Source organism: Mugil cephalus, chromosome 3, assembly GCF_022458985.1.
Source record: "Mugil cephalus isolate CIBA_MC_2020 chromosome 3, CIBA_Mcephalus_1.1, whole genome shotgun sequence".
In the NCBI taxonomy this organism is placed as follows: domain Eukaryota; kingdom Metazoa; phylum Chordata; class Actinopteri; order Mugiliformes; family Mugilidae; genus Mugil; species Mugil cephalus.
This window is the reverse complement of record NC_061772.1, coordinates 6752850-6771419: the sequence shown is the minus strand read 5'-3', so window position 1 is coordinate 6771419 and position 18570 is coordinate 6752850. Positions and strand designations below refer to the sequence as shown.

Here is an 18570-nt window from a genome sequence, read left to right as displayed (position 1 = left end):
ATAGAAATTCCAGGGAGGGGACTGTTCTGGTAAAATCCTCATCCTGCCGGCCAGTGAGGAGTTATGGAGCTGTGCACCAGATGTGGCCTACCTTCCTCTGCTGATGCCTGACTTAATAAGCCTACTAAGGCTCTGCACACTTTCCCTGCTCACAGGATACTGAGCTAAAAATAGCCTTTAAATTCAGTCACTCTCTATCAGCCAAGTAGAACCTCAGCTAATTTATTTAATCCATCAATTTAATCTCCTTGTTAAAATGCGATAGCCTGCATGCTTTAGCAACCAAGAACAACAGACTTGAGAGGACTTTAAACTTATTATCATATTGTATTTATAATTTTGGTAACACTGTGTATTATTAATAACAATTACTTGATTGCAGAAAGGAAATGCCAGGAAATTAATAAATAATTTGGAGGAGTGGCTGTGAGAGCACGCTGCGTAGCGTTCATAGCTTTTAAATCACGTTTATTCAGAACAGACATGAAGACAGCAGCACTGGTATACTCCATAAAACAAGACAAATACATTTCGAAAGTACTTTCTTTTTTTTTGCAGTTTTTTGGCCACTTGGGCCTATGTGTGAGGTGCCTGGGTGTTTGAAAGTAATCACTGCAGTCATGAAGTAGCCGTGTTGTCTTAACCCTGTGTGTAACTGTAATGTACAGTAACTCCCCAGTGGGAGTGTGTTGAGTGGCTGCTTTTACTTTGAGCTATGTGTCAGCTCAGGGTCTGTAATGACAACTGCAGGAGAGGGCCCCCCAAGCTTGGAACCCATCTGGACACAGGTAGATCCCCGGACACACACACACGTACACGTAGAAAAGGAGGTATTTGAGTGTTGATGAGAAGTCAGAAGTGCCTTAGTTTTCCTCACGTGTCAACACAATGAAGCTAATGCTGTTGTGAAGACAGGCTTGCTGTGGTAAATGTGTGGGCTGTGCTGTGAAAATGTGCGCACCCTGAGGACCAAGATTCTCTGCAGCAAAATTTACCCTTCTAATCGTTCTTTTTCTCAGACGGTAGTTCCATTTGTTGCTTAAATAGGATTAGTCTACAACTGTAACCAATCCAAAAGCGTAACTAAAAGTAACGAAACAACAGATTTTGAACAATAGACTGTGCTTTGCATCTTTCAGCAGCGAGATAATTTGAAACTTTCCTCCACTGTCATGTCACTGAGCAAAGCTCTGCGATGTTAAAACAAACTATATTTTCTTAAGCGTGTGTGCTCTATCTCGTATGTGTGCTGCAGTGGAATGGGGTTAGGTGGAGGGTATTTAGCGGTGGGACGACATGATAATGTCTCTGACACGATTGACTAAGGATTTAGTTATGTTTCACAGCATGAGGTACAGCTGGATCCGATTGTTAGAGAATCCAGCTTCTGCTTATCTGCTCCCCTGCCTTTGGACAAAAGCATGGGCAAGCGACATGGGCTTCATGACATGTACTGGAAAACAGGGATAACAGGGATTACCCTGATTCAGATAATTTAATCCTTGAGGATACAATGAATTACAGCTACGCTACTTTCTGCTATCTGGTTTTTATGTTATGTAATATGATTAGCATCTTTAAAGATGAGATATGAAGCTTTTGCAGAGGTATTTTCCCAAAGCACGTTAATGATGTGCAAAAATAGCAAATATCGATGCCCCCATAATGACTGAAATACACAATAAGCTGCTTCGTCATGTTCCTCTGTGTGCTGGGTCATAGTAGACAATTTACCTACAGCTTTTAGAGCTCCTTGGGCTGCTACCCTCACAAATATTCTGTCATTAAAGGCATCCGACTACCTACCTCTCAACCATTATTTGACAGGACAGTTACCAGCTCCATTCAGAACTATAGGACTCAGCCAAGCATAGCTACTACAAGACCCATGTTAGTCTTTTCATTAGCTCTGGAGATCACTTGGATATAGCACTGGGTAAAATGTGACATTTCTGTATCTATAATATGTTTTCTTATTTAGTTTCTCGTTTTAGCAACTTCTTGGAGGAAAACTTGATTTATTTTTGATGTTGGAGGATTATCGGGTTCAGGGATCAGACAGATAATCTGACTATGAACATATGCAATTTGTGCCCCTGCGTGTGTTGCAGGGGAATGTGTACATAGCATGACGGATTGTCTTGCTTTGGCTGAATCAGACAGACTCATGCTGCAGATCCATCATTTGAAACAGTGGAACCTGTGGGTGCAGATAGCTCTTGAAAAATGCTCGGACGCGACCTAGTACAGGGCAAATGCTGCTGCGTACTGCTATAGCACCAACAACCTGCAGGTAGGCCATGTTCGTGTTCATGCACCTGCTGCACTGGTCTCTTTATAAAAAGATTTATTTCCATTGATCTGTATTTGTAAGGTGATGGTGATTGATTAGTCCAGTAAACAACAGGGCTGCTCTGCTGCACAATGGTTAGACCTCTAAGGCTCTGTCTTGTGTTTGTTTTCAGAAAAACAAAACTACATTTCTTCACTTGTTTGCCAACTATGCTATATGCATTTTTTATACTTTACATTAACTGCTGAGTGTGATTTATGTTTTCATTTTGAAGACATAGCAGTTATCTCCTGCTGTCAACTGTGCTGCAGGATTACTGCAGAATTCACGACAAAGCTGCCTTGGCATAAATTCAGTTATGCACCGGCAGTATAAGTAGACACTTCATATGGGTGTACACATGCACCTTATAGGAATATGGCTAAGAGGGTGTGCAGTGAGGCACCATCTTTATTACCTATGCAGAAGCAGGTTTAATAAAGGTCACATGTTGTGACAGTTCTGAAAGGGTTCCTTGTATGAATGTCAATGACAAATGCCACGACAATTTTCTGTTTTCTGGAATCCTCTCCCCTCTTTTCTTCTCCTCTTCTCTCCGCTCATTGAAAACATTTAATGTACTTGTGTGTTCACGTGCATCTTAATGTGAGTGAATGCTCAATAATCTTGCTCCACGTAAACAAAGCTAGTGAGTAGCTGTCACTTGACTGTCCAGAGTACATGGACACACTGTGGGGGTGGGTAGCGTGTAAGATCAGAGCAAAGCATACCACTACTTTGCTTTATCATTAGGGTTTCATGCAAAAGACACATTTAAACACCCAAGCAACCACATGGTGCAGTTGCTACCATGCTTATAAAAATTGCAGTCAACAATTGCTGGAAAAGTTACTGCTTTTACTAACACATAATACATATTCACTTTGTACTGTTTTTTTTTTCTCTTGACCTTCACCATTCATTCAAATTTTACTTTATTCTATTTACATTTGTACATCAAGCTTCACATTTCAACACAATCTGCTGCTATGTTTTTGGTTGGATAGATGGTAATTCGGGGCGGGCACTGTCTGTCTCTGATCTTGGAAGAATTACTTTAAATCTTTTGGTGTGCCCAGAGCTCACTGCCTGGTTTTGGTTCATACCCAGATGGCATGTTGTCAATAAGGAGGATGAGGTTGAGAGGAAGGGGCGGGAAACATCTCTTCAGCTTGTCTGATTCTTTTGTGTTGTTTGGAATGTCGAGCTCTTTAATATTCGTAATTTTTATTCTGCTGACAGTGCGATCATGGCTTTTCTGTTTCAGCCTCCCACACATGGGTGGAGCTCCTCGAAGGGATTCAGGGGTGAATCGGTCAAATTCAAATAGATCATAACTTAAGGAGATGCAATAAAAGTTCAATCAGTTACCACTACCCTTTTTTCCCTTTTTTTGTTTTGTCAGTTTTTATGTGCTTAGGTAAGTTGTCTCTGTGGTTTCTTTTCGTTAGCTATAGATAACAGCGCTTTCAGCAGAGCTTACTCCACAGCATCTCTGCTGGTCTACTGCTCTTTCCCCTGGCCAAGCTGTTTGTATATTTCCTGCCTGAGATTTTCAGCTTTAGCGTTACCCCACACCTCACATCCCCTTCTGTCCTACATTGCACAGCTAAGCGATTAGCTGTGTTTGGCTTTGCGATGTGGATTGGGCTCTGCATTTAGCTGCTTGAGGCACAGTGTGTAGAATTTGAGCAGATGCTTTAGTGCAGTGCTCTTTAGGGGAAATGTGGAGTTTCAGGTTATAAAACAAATAAAGCAATCTTTTTTGCTACTTTAGATATAATGCTCAGTATTGTTATATTTTTATTAGATAATTTACGTGTGTTTTATGGAATATCAGAGAGTAAATGTGACATCTCTAATGCCCGTCTGCCTGCCCATCATTCTAAGGCCTCAGTTCTCAAGTGAGTGGTCATGGACAGTTGTAGACTCCACAGACATGTAGTATTGTTATACTATGTATATTCTAGTCCGCTTCAGTGACACTTGTAGAGTTGGTGCCCTTGTAGGTGTTGACTACTGGTTCATATCAACTTAGAGGATATATGGATGTCCAAACACAACCCTGAATGCACCCGGTGATGACATACAAACAAGAAATAAAATTGGGAAATCATTTATATGTACATTTGATTACATTCATTCTAGTTAGACAACATTGGTGATACTCCATCCTGCTGTACTCGAAGGATTCCTGTGAGTTAGCCTTACAGTCAGTTGACGCCTCCTTCAGAACCGTTTGTTGTTTTTTTTTTTTTTTAACTAACCCAAAATTATTTGCTTGAACCCCGATTTCAGTCTCTACTACCTTGCCTATTGCTCGTTTGTTTCTTTGGTTGTATGCTGCAGTTGACACACACATCAACAGACTTGCTGCTGATGCTTGCATCTTGCAGATTATGCAACACTGTTGCACACTGTCACATAAACTTTTAACATAGTTTGATGTCTGCATTGTATTTGTCAAGCAAACTGTGGTTGATGACCAGTTGGCATATGCTGTGTGTATACAGCAAGCTAAAACTATGGCTGAATCCTTGTTGATTTGTGTATCATACTCGACATTAACCTCGGACAAGCAACCAGTCACTGGTGTTCTGCTTAGTGCTGATCTGCAGTTTTCACTTTGTGGCTGTGTACACTGTAATGACCCACCTTTCATGGTTAAATTCCTCCTTTTAGTGTGTTTCACTTATCTACATCTCCCTCTGACCTACAGTGGTTGAACGCTGTGTGTCACCGTCTTGCCGCCTCTGGAGAAAGACCATAGTTCAACATTTTACCTGTCATTAACCTGAGATGTTCCAAGGCAAAGGGCTCTTGGTGTTCTTCAGCTCTTTATCTGAGACTGGCCTGGACCTTTAATGATAAAGCCTGATTCAGTGCTCTGGAGGTGTGTGGGTTGGTGAATGAGGCCTGAATGCCTTTGTACCTCCGCTATTGATGTGCTGATCACACACTGGGAAAGACGGAGGCAGGAGAGGAAATTGGCTGTTCTTCTTTCATTGGGGTAGAGTTGGCTAGATAAAGATTTGTTTTCCCTCAGCTTATTACTTTGGCAGAATGATTAGATCTGTTTATTATATCGTTTGTTTGCAGCAACCAAACTCCACTGACAACATCCATGTGCAACCAGTGGCTACGTAGAGACTAATTACATCGTCTGATGTGCTTGCAGACTTGATCACATTTATTTTGCACTATCAGGTTGTGATGTTATTGCTGATTGTGTGTTTCTGTTGTTGTAAAAGACCTGCAGCTTTTCACTGCTTCAACAAGAGATTTGTCAAACTAGATCAAATATCATCACTGTCAGAACTTTCAAACCAGCTATGTTGCTGCAATATTTACAATGAAGAAAGCCCTGATTTCTACAGTGTGTATTCAGTAGACATTCACTGTGATTCTAACATGTGTCCCTTCCAGGTCTGACCCCAAGGGAGGTTTATGAAAAACAAGAAAGAAGTTTGTAGTGTGAAGTTGTAGTTTAGACTTATGATAAGTCTATCTATAAATATATATTTGTAGATGTACATACATCACATGTTGTAAGCATGGAAGAAAGGCTGCTTTAAACCAGCATTTCCAGAAAGCTTGGTTAGTTCCATTTGGGGGTACTAGGGATCAACCGATATGGATTTTTCAGGGCCGATACTGATTATTAATAACCAAGCGAAACCGATAGCCGACATGTAGAAATGATATTCATTACCAGTAAAAATGTTTGTTTTTTTTTTTTTTTTTAATGCAATAACAAGTAGCAGGTGAAGGGAAGTAAGCAGCAACAGCAGCAGCAACAGGAGCAGCAGCACAGATGCCTCAAGGAAGTCGGGGAATTGATCCCTTGCTCAGGAGGTACCAGTGTCCATTGAGATGACGATATGAGCTTAGTCCCGACCCATTTGTAGGCGTCCCCCGGCTACACTGGTCTCCGTCTAGCGGATTCCATCAGAGGAAAGGGTAATCCCACAAACAGGCAGGAACAGGAAGTGTCCCCACATTTGGGTAAACCCCCTCCTCCACTGATCTCTGACGCAGCAACTAGTGAAGGACAAGGTGTCCCCAGACATAAGTAACCAACCCCTCCACTGCTCTCTGTCTCGCAGCAGTCAGCGGAGGGGAAGGTATCCTCACTAGCAGGTAACCTCCTGTTTGAGCTCTCTGTTGGAATCGTCTAGGAAGATAATATAAGAAAAGACTTTAGTTATCCCTGTGTGGAAATTAGGGTGTTACAGTGACAGGGAACAACAGAGCAAAAAAAAAAAAACAAACAGGAAAAAAAAATATTTACCAGTGATGATGATGTTCAGCTTTAAAACACTGGTACTGTGGGGCCGACTGTAACGTTGTTGAAAGTTCTTCCTATTGCTGCGATGATGCCACATTCCTCCGATTGTCTCTTCAGTTGTTTTTTAAAAGACGTCACGATGATGTCTTCCATTTGTGGACCTCGATAGATCATTGGAGTCCACATAGCTGATTTGGGACCGTGCAACCTTTTGCAGATGTCTTTGAAAATTGCCTTGTCCACATCTTTCAGCTTGTCCAGGTTAATGTTATAACCTTGTCTCTCGACTTCAGGCCAGAGTTTGTTGAACAGCCTCTGGTGCATGGTGTCTAGGGTTTCTGCAGCGCAGGTCCTCTTGGACTTTTTAAGGGCCTGGGAAATCAGGTTCTCTGCAATGCTGCTTACAAATGTTTCTTCCATTGTTGTATCTAGAGGCACAAAGACGTCCACAGGGGTGACCACTGTAACGTCGGGTGTCTCTTCTGGTGCAGGAGGTGACGCTGTGCGCAGTGGCTTTTTGTAGAGGTTCTTAGTCCAGCTTGTCAAAGATAGTAGAGCAGGTTTCTCTTCCAAAGTGTCTGAGACACTTTTGATGGACTCTTCTTGGTCTTCTTCTGTGTGTCTCGTGTCTTCATCCAGGCTGAGTTCCAGCTGCAGTGATTGATGTTTGTACATCAGTTTCTTTTTCTCAGTGCACTTTTGTAGCATTTTAATTGTACAAGCAACCATTTCATCCAGTGTTAGGATGGCCGTGGGTCTATATGGAGTCACAGGGTAAATGCTTCGGTAAATGGAGTTGACACCCATTGCTCCTATTTCTCTGTACATGATGCTCCTTAAAGAGTTCGAGGTTTCCCAGCAAACCTCGTCTGGAACGTCCAGAGCTTTAGAAAAAGCTTGAGGTAGTGCATCCTCCAAACTGGACAACAATCTTCCCAAGGCTTGACTTAAAGCTTGATACTTAAAGCTAGTTCTGAAAAGATATTTTCAAGACGCAATCCTAGTTTGAGTGATATAGCAACAAAGACAACCACCGTCATGGACCAAACAAGCAGTCCACGGGAAGAGGACACTCCTCTGACTACAGTGGAAAAAATTCGCCCCGTCGTGGATTCTTTCTTCAGATGGATTGAACCCAGACAGTGGGCATGTTTGCTCTCAGGTAACCAGGTGCATGCTGGCGGGGCTCCTAACAGACATAGGTCCTTCCTAGACACCTGCTGTCTACTGTTAGTTGAGTGCAACAGGGTCACATATAATATTGTCTCTGTTTCCCCGCATTAGACACGTTCACATACTCCAGATCCTAACAGTTCTTGTTAGCACAAATGAAGACATGAAATAAGGATTACTTGTCATTGTGCTGGCTCATCAGTAGTCAGTGGGTTAGTTGCAGTATAAATTTGTGGTATTAAATATTGACCTAAAGCAGTGAACCTTCACCAATTTATTCCCGGAGTAATGCTCTCTCCACAAAACTTCCTAACTTTATTCTTTGCCACAGCATTTCCCTGTCACTATTGATCCCTAAGATAACTGCTTTAGAACGCCACTTTAATGTTGTTGCTGGAGGCATTAGATAACTGCAATTTCTTTGATGAATTGCTCCAAATCATCTCTTATAAATATTTATAGGTCTGTTAAATTTGTGCCTGTGGACCACAGGGCGATGTGGAAGTGCCCACAGTCCTGTGGTCCCCCATCACTCCCTAAGGCCATTTTATCGTTCAGTCTTAAGCTGCAGGCAATTGCTGAGAAAAAAACAAAAATTTTATTTTATAATCTATGTATCTATGCAACAGAGTGCAAACCTTCCTCTGGTATTTTGTTAAGTGTGTGTCTGAACGCTGAAGTTAAGCTTCAAGTTGATTTATTTTTCTGTGCCTGTAGAGTTTGAAAAACTCAATTTCCTTTTTGGGAGGCATGAAATGAGATGTAACTGATGAGCTGCATCTACTTTTTGGATTTCAGTCAGTGTAAATATTTTCGCTCAGAGAACTGAAGAAGTTTCCTTGCTTGCTTAACTCTTCATTAGTGGTCTTTCTTACATTCACTATTAAATGTTGCCCTGGTTATGTTTTGGAACAGCATGGCCTAAAGGACAATTGTGACTGTAACAAAATGCGCTGAGTCAGACCTGCGTGTGTTGAATCTCAATGGAGCCACACTTCTTTCAATTTCTGCCAATCCCTTCAGACAGCGGTTCAGCCACTGGCAAGTACATGCACCTGTTTCTGCTCTGCACTGGGCCTGTTTGAGCCTGTTTTTGGCCAGCGCCGTTTGAGTGGTTTGCCAGATGACTGCAAGCTTCCTAAAAGCAGACCCCTTGGACCAACACTTTCCTCTTTCATTTATCTTTTTTTTTTTTTTTTTTTACAACATGCATGTGTAAAGACAACATAGCTCTTCAGTACAGTTGCACACACTCAAATCCATTGAAGATGGTGCTGTTTTAAAAAGTAAAGATAAGTCAGTCCAGTCAGAATCCAGTCAGTCGGTACAAATCTGGTGTCCCTCATTTCCATAGTGAATCACGGTGTAATCCCCCAATAACTCTTTTGAGAGACTGCCCAGATAATTCCACAAATGTCAGGGAAATGAGGCTGAGCGGGGCTGCTGCTCTGCTCTCCTATGAAACTGATAAAGGTCAGTCAACATGTGGAAATCCTGCTGCCGTATGCTTATCTCCTTAATGGCTCCCTGAGTCTGGATACTGTGCACAAACCACAGTTATTACGGCTTAATTATGTTTTGCCTCCAAGGCCTGGGATGCTACAGCCTGTTACTGGAGGTCCATGATATGCCTCTCACTTGATGTAATGGGCTGTCACGATCGGGAACACATTCACATTGCCAGGGTGCTGTGTCTTATGCACAGAAATGACTGTCATTACAAAGTCCAGGAACAGGGCATGGCACTGACTTTTACTTCTCAGCGAAATTTGTAGCCATTCTTATTTTTTGGCTTCTCCAGGTTCCTGTATCTGTTGCCTATTCTTTAACAACTGCCTGATACTAATGGTACATTCATTACTACCAATTCATTGGTCTGGAAATTAAGTCAGCACCCCAACTAAATTAAATGATTGCTGTTATCTTGTCATTAGTTAAACAGTGATTTGCGTTTTACTTCCTTCTGAGTTAGAATGATAAGTCACATGCAAGCTACAATATAACTGTTAATCTACAGCACTGGTGTGAGATGAGTTTGGGCTGTATAGGACAGAAAAAAATTGTTGATGTACATGTGAAGTATTAGGAAAACAAATATGTGTGATTGCTGAGAGCTGGCTTGCTTTTCCTAGTGTCTATTTTGTGAAATTAATTTTGCTAAAAGAATTATAACTTGCAGTAGAACAGTAAAAGTTTTCGAAAAGGTTGGAATGTACTTTTTAAAGGACGGTTTGGATGTTTTGGTTGTTTGAATGTGTCAATGGATAATTTAGTTGATAAGATAAGAATCAAACAAATGAAACACATGCAACAAATATCATGCCTCAGTGTTTCAGGAACATTACTAATGATTAATCATCTGTGCATATTTGCGAGGTGCAGAAGTAAGTGAACCTTGTTTTCAGTATCTAGAGTGACACTAAACATCCCAGATAACTTCTCTTCAGTCGTGCCAAGCAACTGGAAAAGTTTTTAGCCCATCCCTGGGTGTACAGCCATTTCAGTTCTGAAATGTCGGTGTATTTCCCAACATGAACTGTTTACTTCATTTCCTTCTACAACATTTCTATTGGATTACAGCCAGGACTTTGATTTAGTCATTTTGTTCTTTTGTAGAACGACTTGCGTTCTTGCTGCGTGACCCAGTTTCTCTTAAAATTCAGCTCACAGATGGATATCCTGACATCTTCGCTTAGAATTGGTTGGTATATTATAGAATTCATTGCTGCATCAATGATGACAAGCCATCCTGGCACATATGCAGTAAAACAGGCCCAAACAAGGGCATTACCACCCCCATATCTCATGGACGGGATGAGGTTCTGATGCTTTAATGCTGAACGTACTACTCTGCTTTGGCCTCATCCAGCCACAAAACATTTTCCTAATATTCTTTTCTAGATGCTGTTTAGAAAACTGCACATTAGCATAAATGTTCTTTTTGGAGGGCAGTGGTTTTGTCCTTTCCCCTCTGGCATAAACACCAAGGTTGTTCTGTGTTCTCCTGATGGTGGATTCATCATCATTAATATTAACCAATATGAAAGAGGCCTCTGACTCTGCAGAGATAGTTTTGTAACATTTTCCAGCCTAATGATCAACAACAAGAAAATTAGACGACTGAAAAACACCTGAGTCTCATTACACTAATTAGAAACACTTCTGAAACAGATGGACTCTAATTTGACATTTAAATGAACTTCCTTATCCCAGAGATAAACTTACTTACTGGTATTGGCGACATATTTTTTCATTTGTATCATTGGGTGTACTTTGTCTACTTGTCATGACTTACAGTAGTTTCTGAAGGGTGCAAAGACTTTTAAAGTAATAAAGCCAATGTAAGGCATCCGTACAAAATATAAACTTAAGGCACATGAGGGGTTAAAATATATTTACATTCATGTAGACTCCATATTGATTCTGTGGCTTACTATGGCTTCTACTGTTGCGTAGAGCAAGACAATGGCTCCTCTTGTTGAGTTTCAGCACTGAGCACTCAGCACCAAGTTCTGTTTGCACATCACGTCGTCTGAATGTGTTTAAATTTAAGAGGAGTGCAGGTGAACACGTTTTTAAATTATTATGTTGGGGGAAATGAAACAAAAAAACTGGGGTGAAATTGCAAACTAAGTCTCTACAGCAGCTGCTTTTTTTCCCAGCTCACCAATCTTTGGTGGCCTGTCAGATCCAATATTTACCATAGACCTACTGTATGTTGGTACCACCTGCTCCTGTGGCCTGCATTCCCCAGGATTAGTTTCAATTCCCTCATAGGTCACAAGTCAGTGTTACTGTTAAACCTCAAAAAAGGAGGCAACCAGATGCATTCCTTAAATGGGCCCAAGAAGTTCAATAAGTTATCCGGCTTGAGTAGTTCTGAGAATCCCAACATAAAACAATGTGGTGCATCAGATATTTGGTAATGTGGCTGATTTAACTGCTGTGGATACTACAGACGTGTGCTTAAATTTAAGAAAATCCATTTCCCACATTGTGTAGATGAGACACTATAAATTGTGAATGGAGGAACTAATTATATTTGTATAATGATGTTCAAAGAAGTTCTCTTTCTATTCTAACTATGGAAAGTGAAATTCCCGTTCTTTCCTTCAGTTGCAATGCTGCCACTCAGAGGATACTAGTGGTACACTTGTGCGACACACACTAACCAAAATGCCTCTAAATATTATGACAGTTTCCTTGGTATTGTTGTGTATTAGTAATGTTGACCGCACAGTTACAACCCGATCCCAAGGAAGTGGCAGTAATTGCAGAGCAAAAGAAAAAGTGGTGCATTGATGCACGAGGTACGGGATGTCCACTTCATACTTTAAATGTTCTAGCAAGAAATGTTTTACAAATTCAGTTCTGAGAAAGAGGGTGGAGAGAGGGGAGATGAAAATGGAAAGGGAGGAGGACCTGATAAGCTACGGAGGCATTCCCCTGTTGGGAGGGAGATAGGTCTCTACCAGCCACCCAGAAAGTGTGGGATGAAACTCACAGGGCACGCTCACGCAAGAGAAAGTGGAAATAAAGAGCAGCCCCTTCAGCCCACATCCTGTCGGCTCCGCTTTGCTCTGCCCTCTGTGGACACCAGCTGTGCTATGATCGACTGCATCTTCCACTTGCCGCAATAATGCCGAGAGGATTTCCGTGACCTGCGGCACCACAGCAAGTTGAGCAGCTGATTCATTATGACACATAATCTCACAACAGGTGAGACCGTTTCTACTATGTGTATTATGCACCAGGGCATAGTAGACAGATCCACACTCATAGTGGATACATTTTTTTCTAAGCTATGTGAATAGGAGATGTGAGTGTGAGCAGTAGATGTGAGTGGATGTGAGTTGTGGAGCTGCTTGGAGCTTCGGAGTATTTTTGTTGATGTGTATGTGCGAGAGTGAGGTGTTCAGCCCACTGAGCCTTGCCCCTGGTGCCCCTGGTGCCAAGAATTAGCTATTGTGTTGGACTGCGATTATCTTGAGCCTCTTGTTTTGTTGAAAAAAATTGGTGTGGGATGCCAGGTCTGAACCACGGACTGCGGTTGTTGCTGCACTGAGAGAATGAGAGAAAGAGAGTGAGCGTATTGGTATAATTTGAACAGCAGTGCTGCAATGTCCACAGATTTCTTTGGAGAAACTTTGGCTGAAACAAAACCAGGTCGCCACTCTGTTCTCAAGTTACTTGCTATTCACTGTTAAGTCCGTGCCTACTTTGCATCCAGTCGATGTCAAATCCTGAATGTTATGCTGCAAGGAGACTGTTCACAGAACCATTTTTACTTTATTTATTACAGCTCCCTCTTATAGTAGTCGACTTGAACCATTTGGAGATGACTTCATGTTGTTCTCTTCAAGGAGAGATGCCAGTCATTCTTTGGCTTCTTTATCTGGCCTGACGGAAACAGAACCTCTGCTTGACCCGACTGTTAGTGTTCTTCCACACTGCAGCATGCTGGTGGTGTGTCAGCGAGCCAGAATCCAGAATTAAACCTTCTCTGTCTCTTTACTTGTGACAGAGAACCGCCAGGATGAGTGCAAATGTATACTGAGTACTAATGTATACTGAGCACTAATGTATACTGAGTACTAATGTATACTGAGCACTAATGTATACTGAGTACTAATATGTACTGTGACATATCACGTTTCTGTATAATATTCGCATATTTAGTTGCATGTGCTACAAATACAGTAACATTTACAAACTGAGATCCCCACTGGCTTAATAATACATAAGGCTGCATAACAACAGAGTTGATGTGATCTAAGTTCTGAAAAAAGCAGACTGCATGCCTGGTCAGCATGACTACAAAGTAATTTGTAATGCATTACAGGATGACATTTCATGATTAATGTTGAGTCACAGCTTATTTATGAGTTGATATTCTGGAAGCTGCACCTTGCTTGCTCTGACAACAAAGCTGTTTCCCCGAGACATAATCATCACCGGAGTGTATGGCGGGAGTGTATTCCCCTCTTTGAGACTGCAGTGTCTCAAACTCTAATGGAAGCTAGTTTTCTGCAAACAAACAGACCCACTGTGCTGCAGTGTTTCCACACTAACTGGGGATGCTGCAAATTCCGTGACAAATAGTTCAGAAGTAATGCGGTTAAAACAAAAGCCTCAAAGAATGCAGATTTGTAATTAACAGGGGACTCTGGTGCAGTGCTGGATGTGCCCAGCGCAGCTCAGCAGATTACGAGTTGTTACAGACGTACGCGCGTGTCTGTTTTTGTCACTGCATGTGTACGTAAGTCTGTACATGACTGTGCTTCTGGGTTTTTTTTTTTAAATATTTGATATAAGGTTTTTTTGTGTGCGTACAGAAATGCATCAATCCTTCTGAACTTTGCTGAAATGTCAACCCATAAATCTTTCCACCCGGCTCAGTCTGTCTCCCCCTCCTTTGCTGCATGGTGATGCAGTAAGAAGCCACTTTCTGTTTGTAGCACGCGTTGTCAGTACTGAAACTTAGCAGCTGCTCCACCGAGGATTTACCCCATACTGCTTGATGTATAGTCAGTCATTTACCCTTGGTACACTTTAAGCGAAGATAGTGTAAACATGTTTATCGTAGCCTTTCTTTATCTCCGCCTGTGTGCATGTTGACGCGGAAGCAGCATGCGTATTTATCCTCTGCACAGCAGTATTTACGCTGTGTTTTTATTGCAGCCTTTTGCACGGGATTCTCCAGCCTCTGTGGAAGAATGTGCTGTAAACGATGATGATGGAAGGATATAAGAGAGGGTCAGGGGAAATTAAAGCCAGATTTGAAAGCGTAATTTTGCACTTCAGGACTTTATTGTCCCGAGTCTTTGTATGTGCTTTCCTCATACGAGGACTAAAGGGGATACTCCTTAATAGATTTCCATTACGTGTAGTTGCTTCTAGATGTTAGAAATATGAAATGTAATGCAAATTTCTGTTCAGCATTGTGCAGTAAGCTTTTCTCCAGAACACTTCTCTTACAGTATGTGCCTATAAAATGAGGTTGAAAATGTTGCTGTGAAAAGTAGAGCAGCATCTTAAGGGATGTGTCACAGTTTGAATGATAATGGATAACCTTGTGTGAAATAGTACCAGTCACAACTAACTTATCCTCAATCATCACACATACTAAAAGGCCTTCTGTGTACTATTTTGAGTAAATAGTGAGTGAAACTAAACAGAAAGCTAGTTGCAGTGAACAGCTAAGGCTAAACTATCATGATTGTTAGATGATAGGGTTGGACTACAGATAAATACATCAGAGATTAAAGCATGAGGGGTGATATCCAGTTGAGATCCAAGGTTTGCTCAAGGCCACAGTATGTCAGTGTATTTGTATTATATAAATACAAACATGTCATAATATTTAAATTCTCTCAACACAACCATCACTGGCTACTGTCTCTCTTTCTGTCGTGTGACAGTAACATGCTTTTATACTCTAGTTAAAGCAATGAATGGCCTCCATCTAATTGAAATCGATAAAGTCTGGTGAGCTGGCTTAGAGAGAGTGCTGAGCCCTAGGCTTTGCGTAAAGGAATATGAGCTGTGGCAGGCTGCAGTGCTAGGATAGATTTTTTTTTCTTTTTTTTTTTTTCTTTTTTTTACTGTCAGCCGACGCATCGTTGTAACCTTAGAAACTTCATGTGGTTTTGTAAGCTCAATCAGCAGCCAAATTAAGTATTGAAACACAGATGCGCCAGGAGCTGATCAGGCAGGAATATGATTAATGACTTGACTCATTTTGTTTTCTGTCTTTCTCCATCCGGCAGCCACAACTTGAGGGCGACGTCGTTTCGACATCCTGTGACTGGACAGATTTCCCCTGAAAACACAGAATACACACTACAAGACAGGTGAGCTTTTTTTTTTTTTTTTAAGCGCCTGATGCATACAGTATACTGCAGGTTTAAATGTACATAGAGGAAGGTTTAAGATTGCGTAAAGGAAGCCAAAAATAGACTGAGAGGAGGCCTTTCACTCGCATTTTTCACTCTCCATGGAGCGTGTCATGAGGGGGTTGGGAGTGTGCCTACTGCACTAACAACAGTCGACTTAATTAATGACCAAAAGTAATCATTAGATCACTAAAGGATGCCCACTGTTATTTTTTTAATCGACTTTAATTTAGTTAATGCCATCGTGTTTTTCATAAGTGATAGGACTCACGTGTCACCTGATCTGAAACAGCCATCTCTCCATGAAACAACTGAGGCTCACATATGAGGCTCTCATGACAGTGTTCCTATCACGCCTTGACTCATAAATCTCCCTCAGCAAGAGAGATTAAGCTGATGTTGGCTTTGTTAGAACTTACGTGTATTGCATCTCCTTTTCTCTTGTTTTAATGTTCAGCCATATATGGAGTATATTGTCACAGCATGGCTTTTGGATTTATTGAATCCTATCTTGCAAACTCGTTAAAGCAACGCAAGGCGGCAGGTGTCTGATCGCATTTAAGCTGGCTGCTGTAAGATGATCAAGCATAGCAAAGATTCCACTATAGGAAGGAGCGCGTTGGGGGACGAGGGTGTGGGCTCACCGTTTAAAAGCTGCTCCTTTAACGCAATACAGAACTCAAGTTATTCATGCACATTCGCCGCTGTCATTAATTTCTTGAAAATCTCTCTTATCTTTCATGCACTTCTGTTCAGCCATGGATTTGTGTGCCAGCAAGGGGGTTTAAAGTTAGGTCGCCTCACTTGCATATTTTCAGCAGTAACAGAGTGACGGTTCAAAGCTCTTAAAGCTCCTGGCAGTAAGAATAGTATCAGTGTTGTGCCCACCCACATGACGAGGATGTCATGGAGAGGAGAAGACAAGAGGGCAAGTGCAAATGTCACTTATTTCTCGTTGTTGTTTAAAGGTTATTCCACTATCAGCTGTTGAACTGAACTAAGAGAATCGTTGTACTCTGCAGCTGTGTCCTCTGTTACTGCAGCTAGTTCACAGAGATAACTCATGGAGACAAACTTATTTCACTTCTCCCACTCACTTCTGTTCGTTAGGTACACTCTACCAGCCGGGCTGCAGCACACAGCATGACATAGTTCTACCAGTGTGATACCTGGTAAAAAAAAAAAATCAAGAGGACTCACTTTGTTACGACAGGGTTGTTCTCTCAATCTGTCAGTTCAGTCATACTTTTAATTATACACAAAATGAAATCAATGATTGATTAAAATGTTAGAGATACTGCAGACGGTTGAAGTTGTGACATGTCAGGAATAGATTTACATCAGTGCATGTGAACATTTGAATTAATCCTTAAAACACCCGTCGTGTTCTGTTTATCTTGGTACGTCACGTGCATTCTTCACCATAATCCATCATGTTTGTTGCTTGCAACAGTTTAAAATAAGAATCCTTAAAGATTAAGCAAAGATGGGGACATCTGTGCTTACAGGAACAATATGCTTAGATTGATCAAAAGAAACTGAGGAAACATAAGTATGCTAACTCGTAATCCACAGTATAAAACCCTCCCTTCTGGGTAAATGCTACATCTTTCAAAGTGAATACACACAGTTTGCTTGTCGTTTTATGCTCAAGCATCTGATGACATGGCAATAATAATAATAATTCTCTTTATGGTTATTCCTGTTAAATGGGTCTGTTTATTCCATCTCCCTGTTATTCTTTTTGCTCTCCTTGTGGAGATCGTGTCGTAGTGAGAGAGTTAGGGTGCAGTGTTATGTTTGTGTTGCATTCTAAACCTCATGTTGACTATATGACTTTTCAGCTCTGTCCATTGATATGTTGATATTCCCAGATTCATTCTGCTGTGATAGATGAATAGAAAGTAAGTTTCTTCCATGAATCACTGATTCACTTCCAAGTAAAGAGGAACTCCCCTGGAGATCTGTACTGAACTGAGGAGAGAGCAGGAAGAAGAGCTTCAGGAGGTCCTTCTCCACACAGAGGTGGAGCAGCCAGTCCCTCACTGGCCTCTGACTTACAGATTACAACACTGTGATCAGTTAATTAACTTTCCTTTTATATACACAGAGACTTCAAAAGTCTCAATCATGACTTCATCTCCACCATCATAGCAAGAGATGCAGGATGAGATAGAGCTGAGTGACTTTCCCCTTTCCACACTCGCTAGAATGTGAAATATTGCTCCTCTCCTCCACATGCCACAACAAATCTCCTGAGGAACTGTTCCAATGACAGTGGTGGTAAACAGTGTGAAAGCTTCACATAAAACAGCAAAGTACCCTTGATATGGCAGAAACATCCTGTAAAAATGCTGGCTACAGTCCAGGCTGTGAGTGCAGATAACTGTGTGTTTTGTTTCAGTGTGGTCTAACTCTTTTTTTGTTTCACCAGTGTTTTTTTGCCTCAGTCTCACACATACATCTCTCCCTTATCGAGTTTTCTTTAGAAAAAGTGTAGTGTAGCACACAACGCAGGAAAATATAGCGTTAGTGTTGCTGTTAAGCCCGTTTTGGGACAATGTGCTGGCTTCTGGCCGTGTTGCCAGGTCAAAGCGTTTCCTTTAATGGAAACGCATATCAGTTATAGTTGCTGCAAATGGGTTAAAAAAAGGTTGCAAATGCCATCTGCTGTGTTTTTATGCACGCGCTTGTACAATGACAATTAAAACTTCCGACACGGTTCATCATTAACACAAGTCATGTTACTATAACACACTATGTACAGCAGACACAGACAGTGTAGGATGCTTAAGTTAAAATAAGTAGTGGATGTGTTTGTGAACAAATGTTAACCTCACTTTGGCTGCATACGGTGAGGTCAATAGCTGTATTATTGCATT

At 41.4% G+C, this 18570-nt stretch overlaps 1 protein-coding gene across 22 annotated transcripts in view; it reads left to right on the top strand.

Moving 5' to 3' along the window:
- plekha7b (pleckstrin homology domain containing, family A member 7b) overlaps positions 1 to 18570 on the top strand; it is a 65891-nt gene that overhangs the window by 14746 nt on the left and 32575 nt on the right. For 20 of the 22 annotated variants that reach the window (XM_047580935.1, XM_047580932.1, XM_047580956.1 and 17 more), the window contains one exon: positions 15563 to 15646. In XM_047580935.1, the coding sequence (XP_047436891.1) occupies positions 15563 to 15646 (84 nt within the window). Of the gene's footprint in view, positions 1 to 2240; positions 2294 to 12298; positions 12513 to 15562; positions 15647 to 18570 lie in introns of those variants that run through there. The other 2 variants (XM_047580947.1, XM_047580953.1) reach the window with 2 other exon arrangements.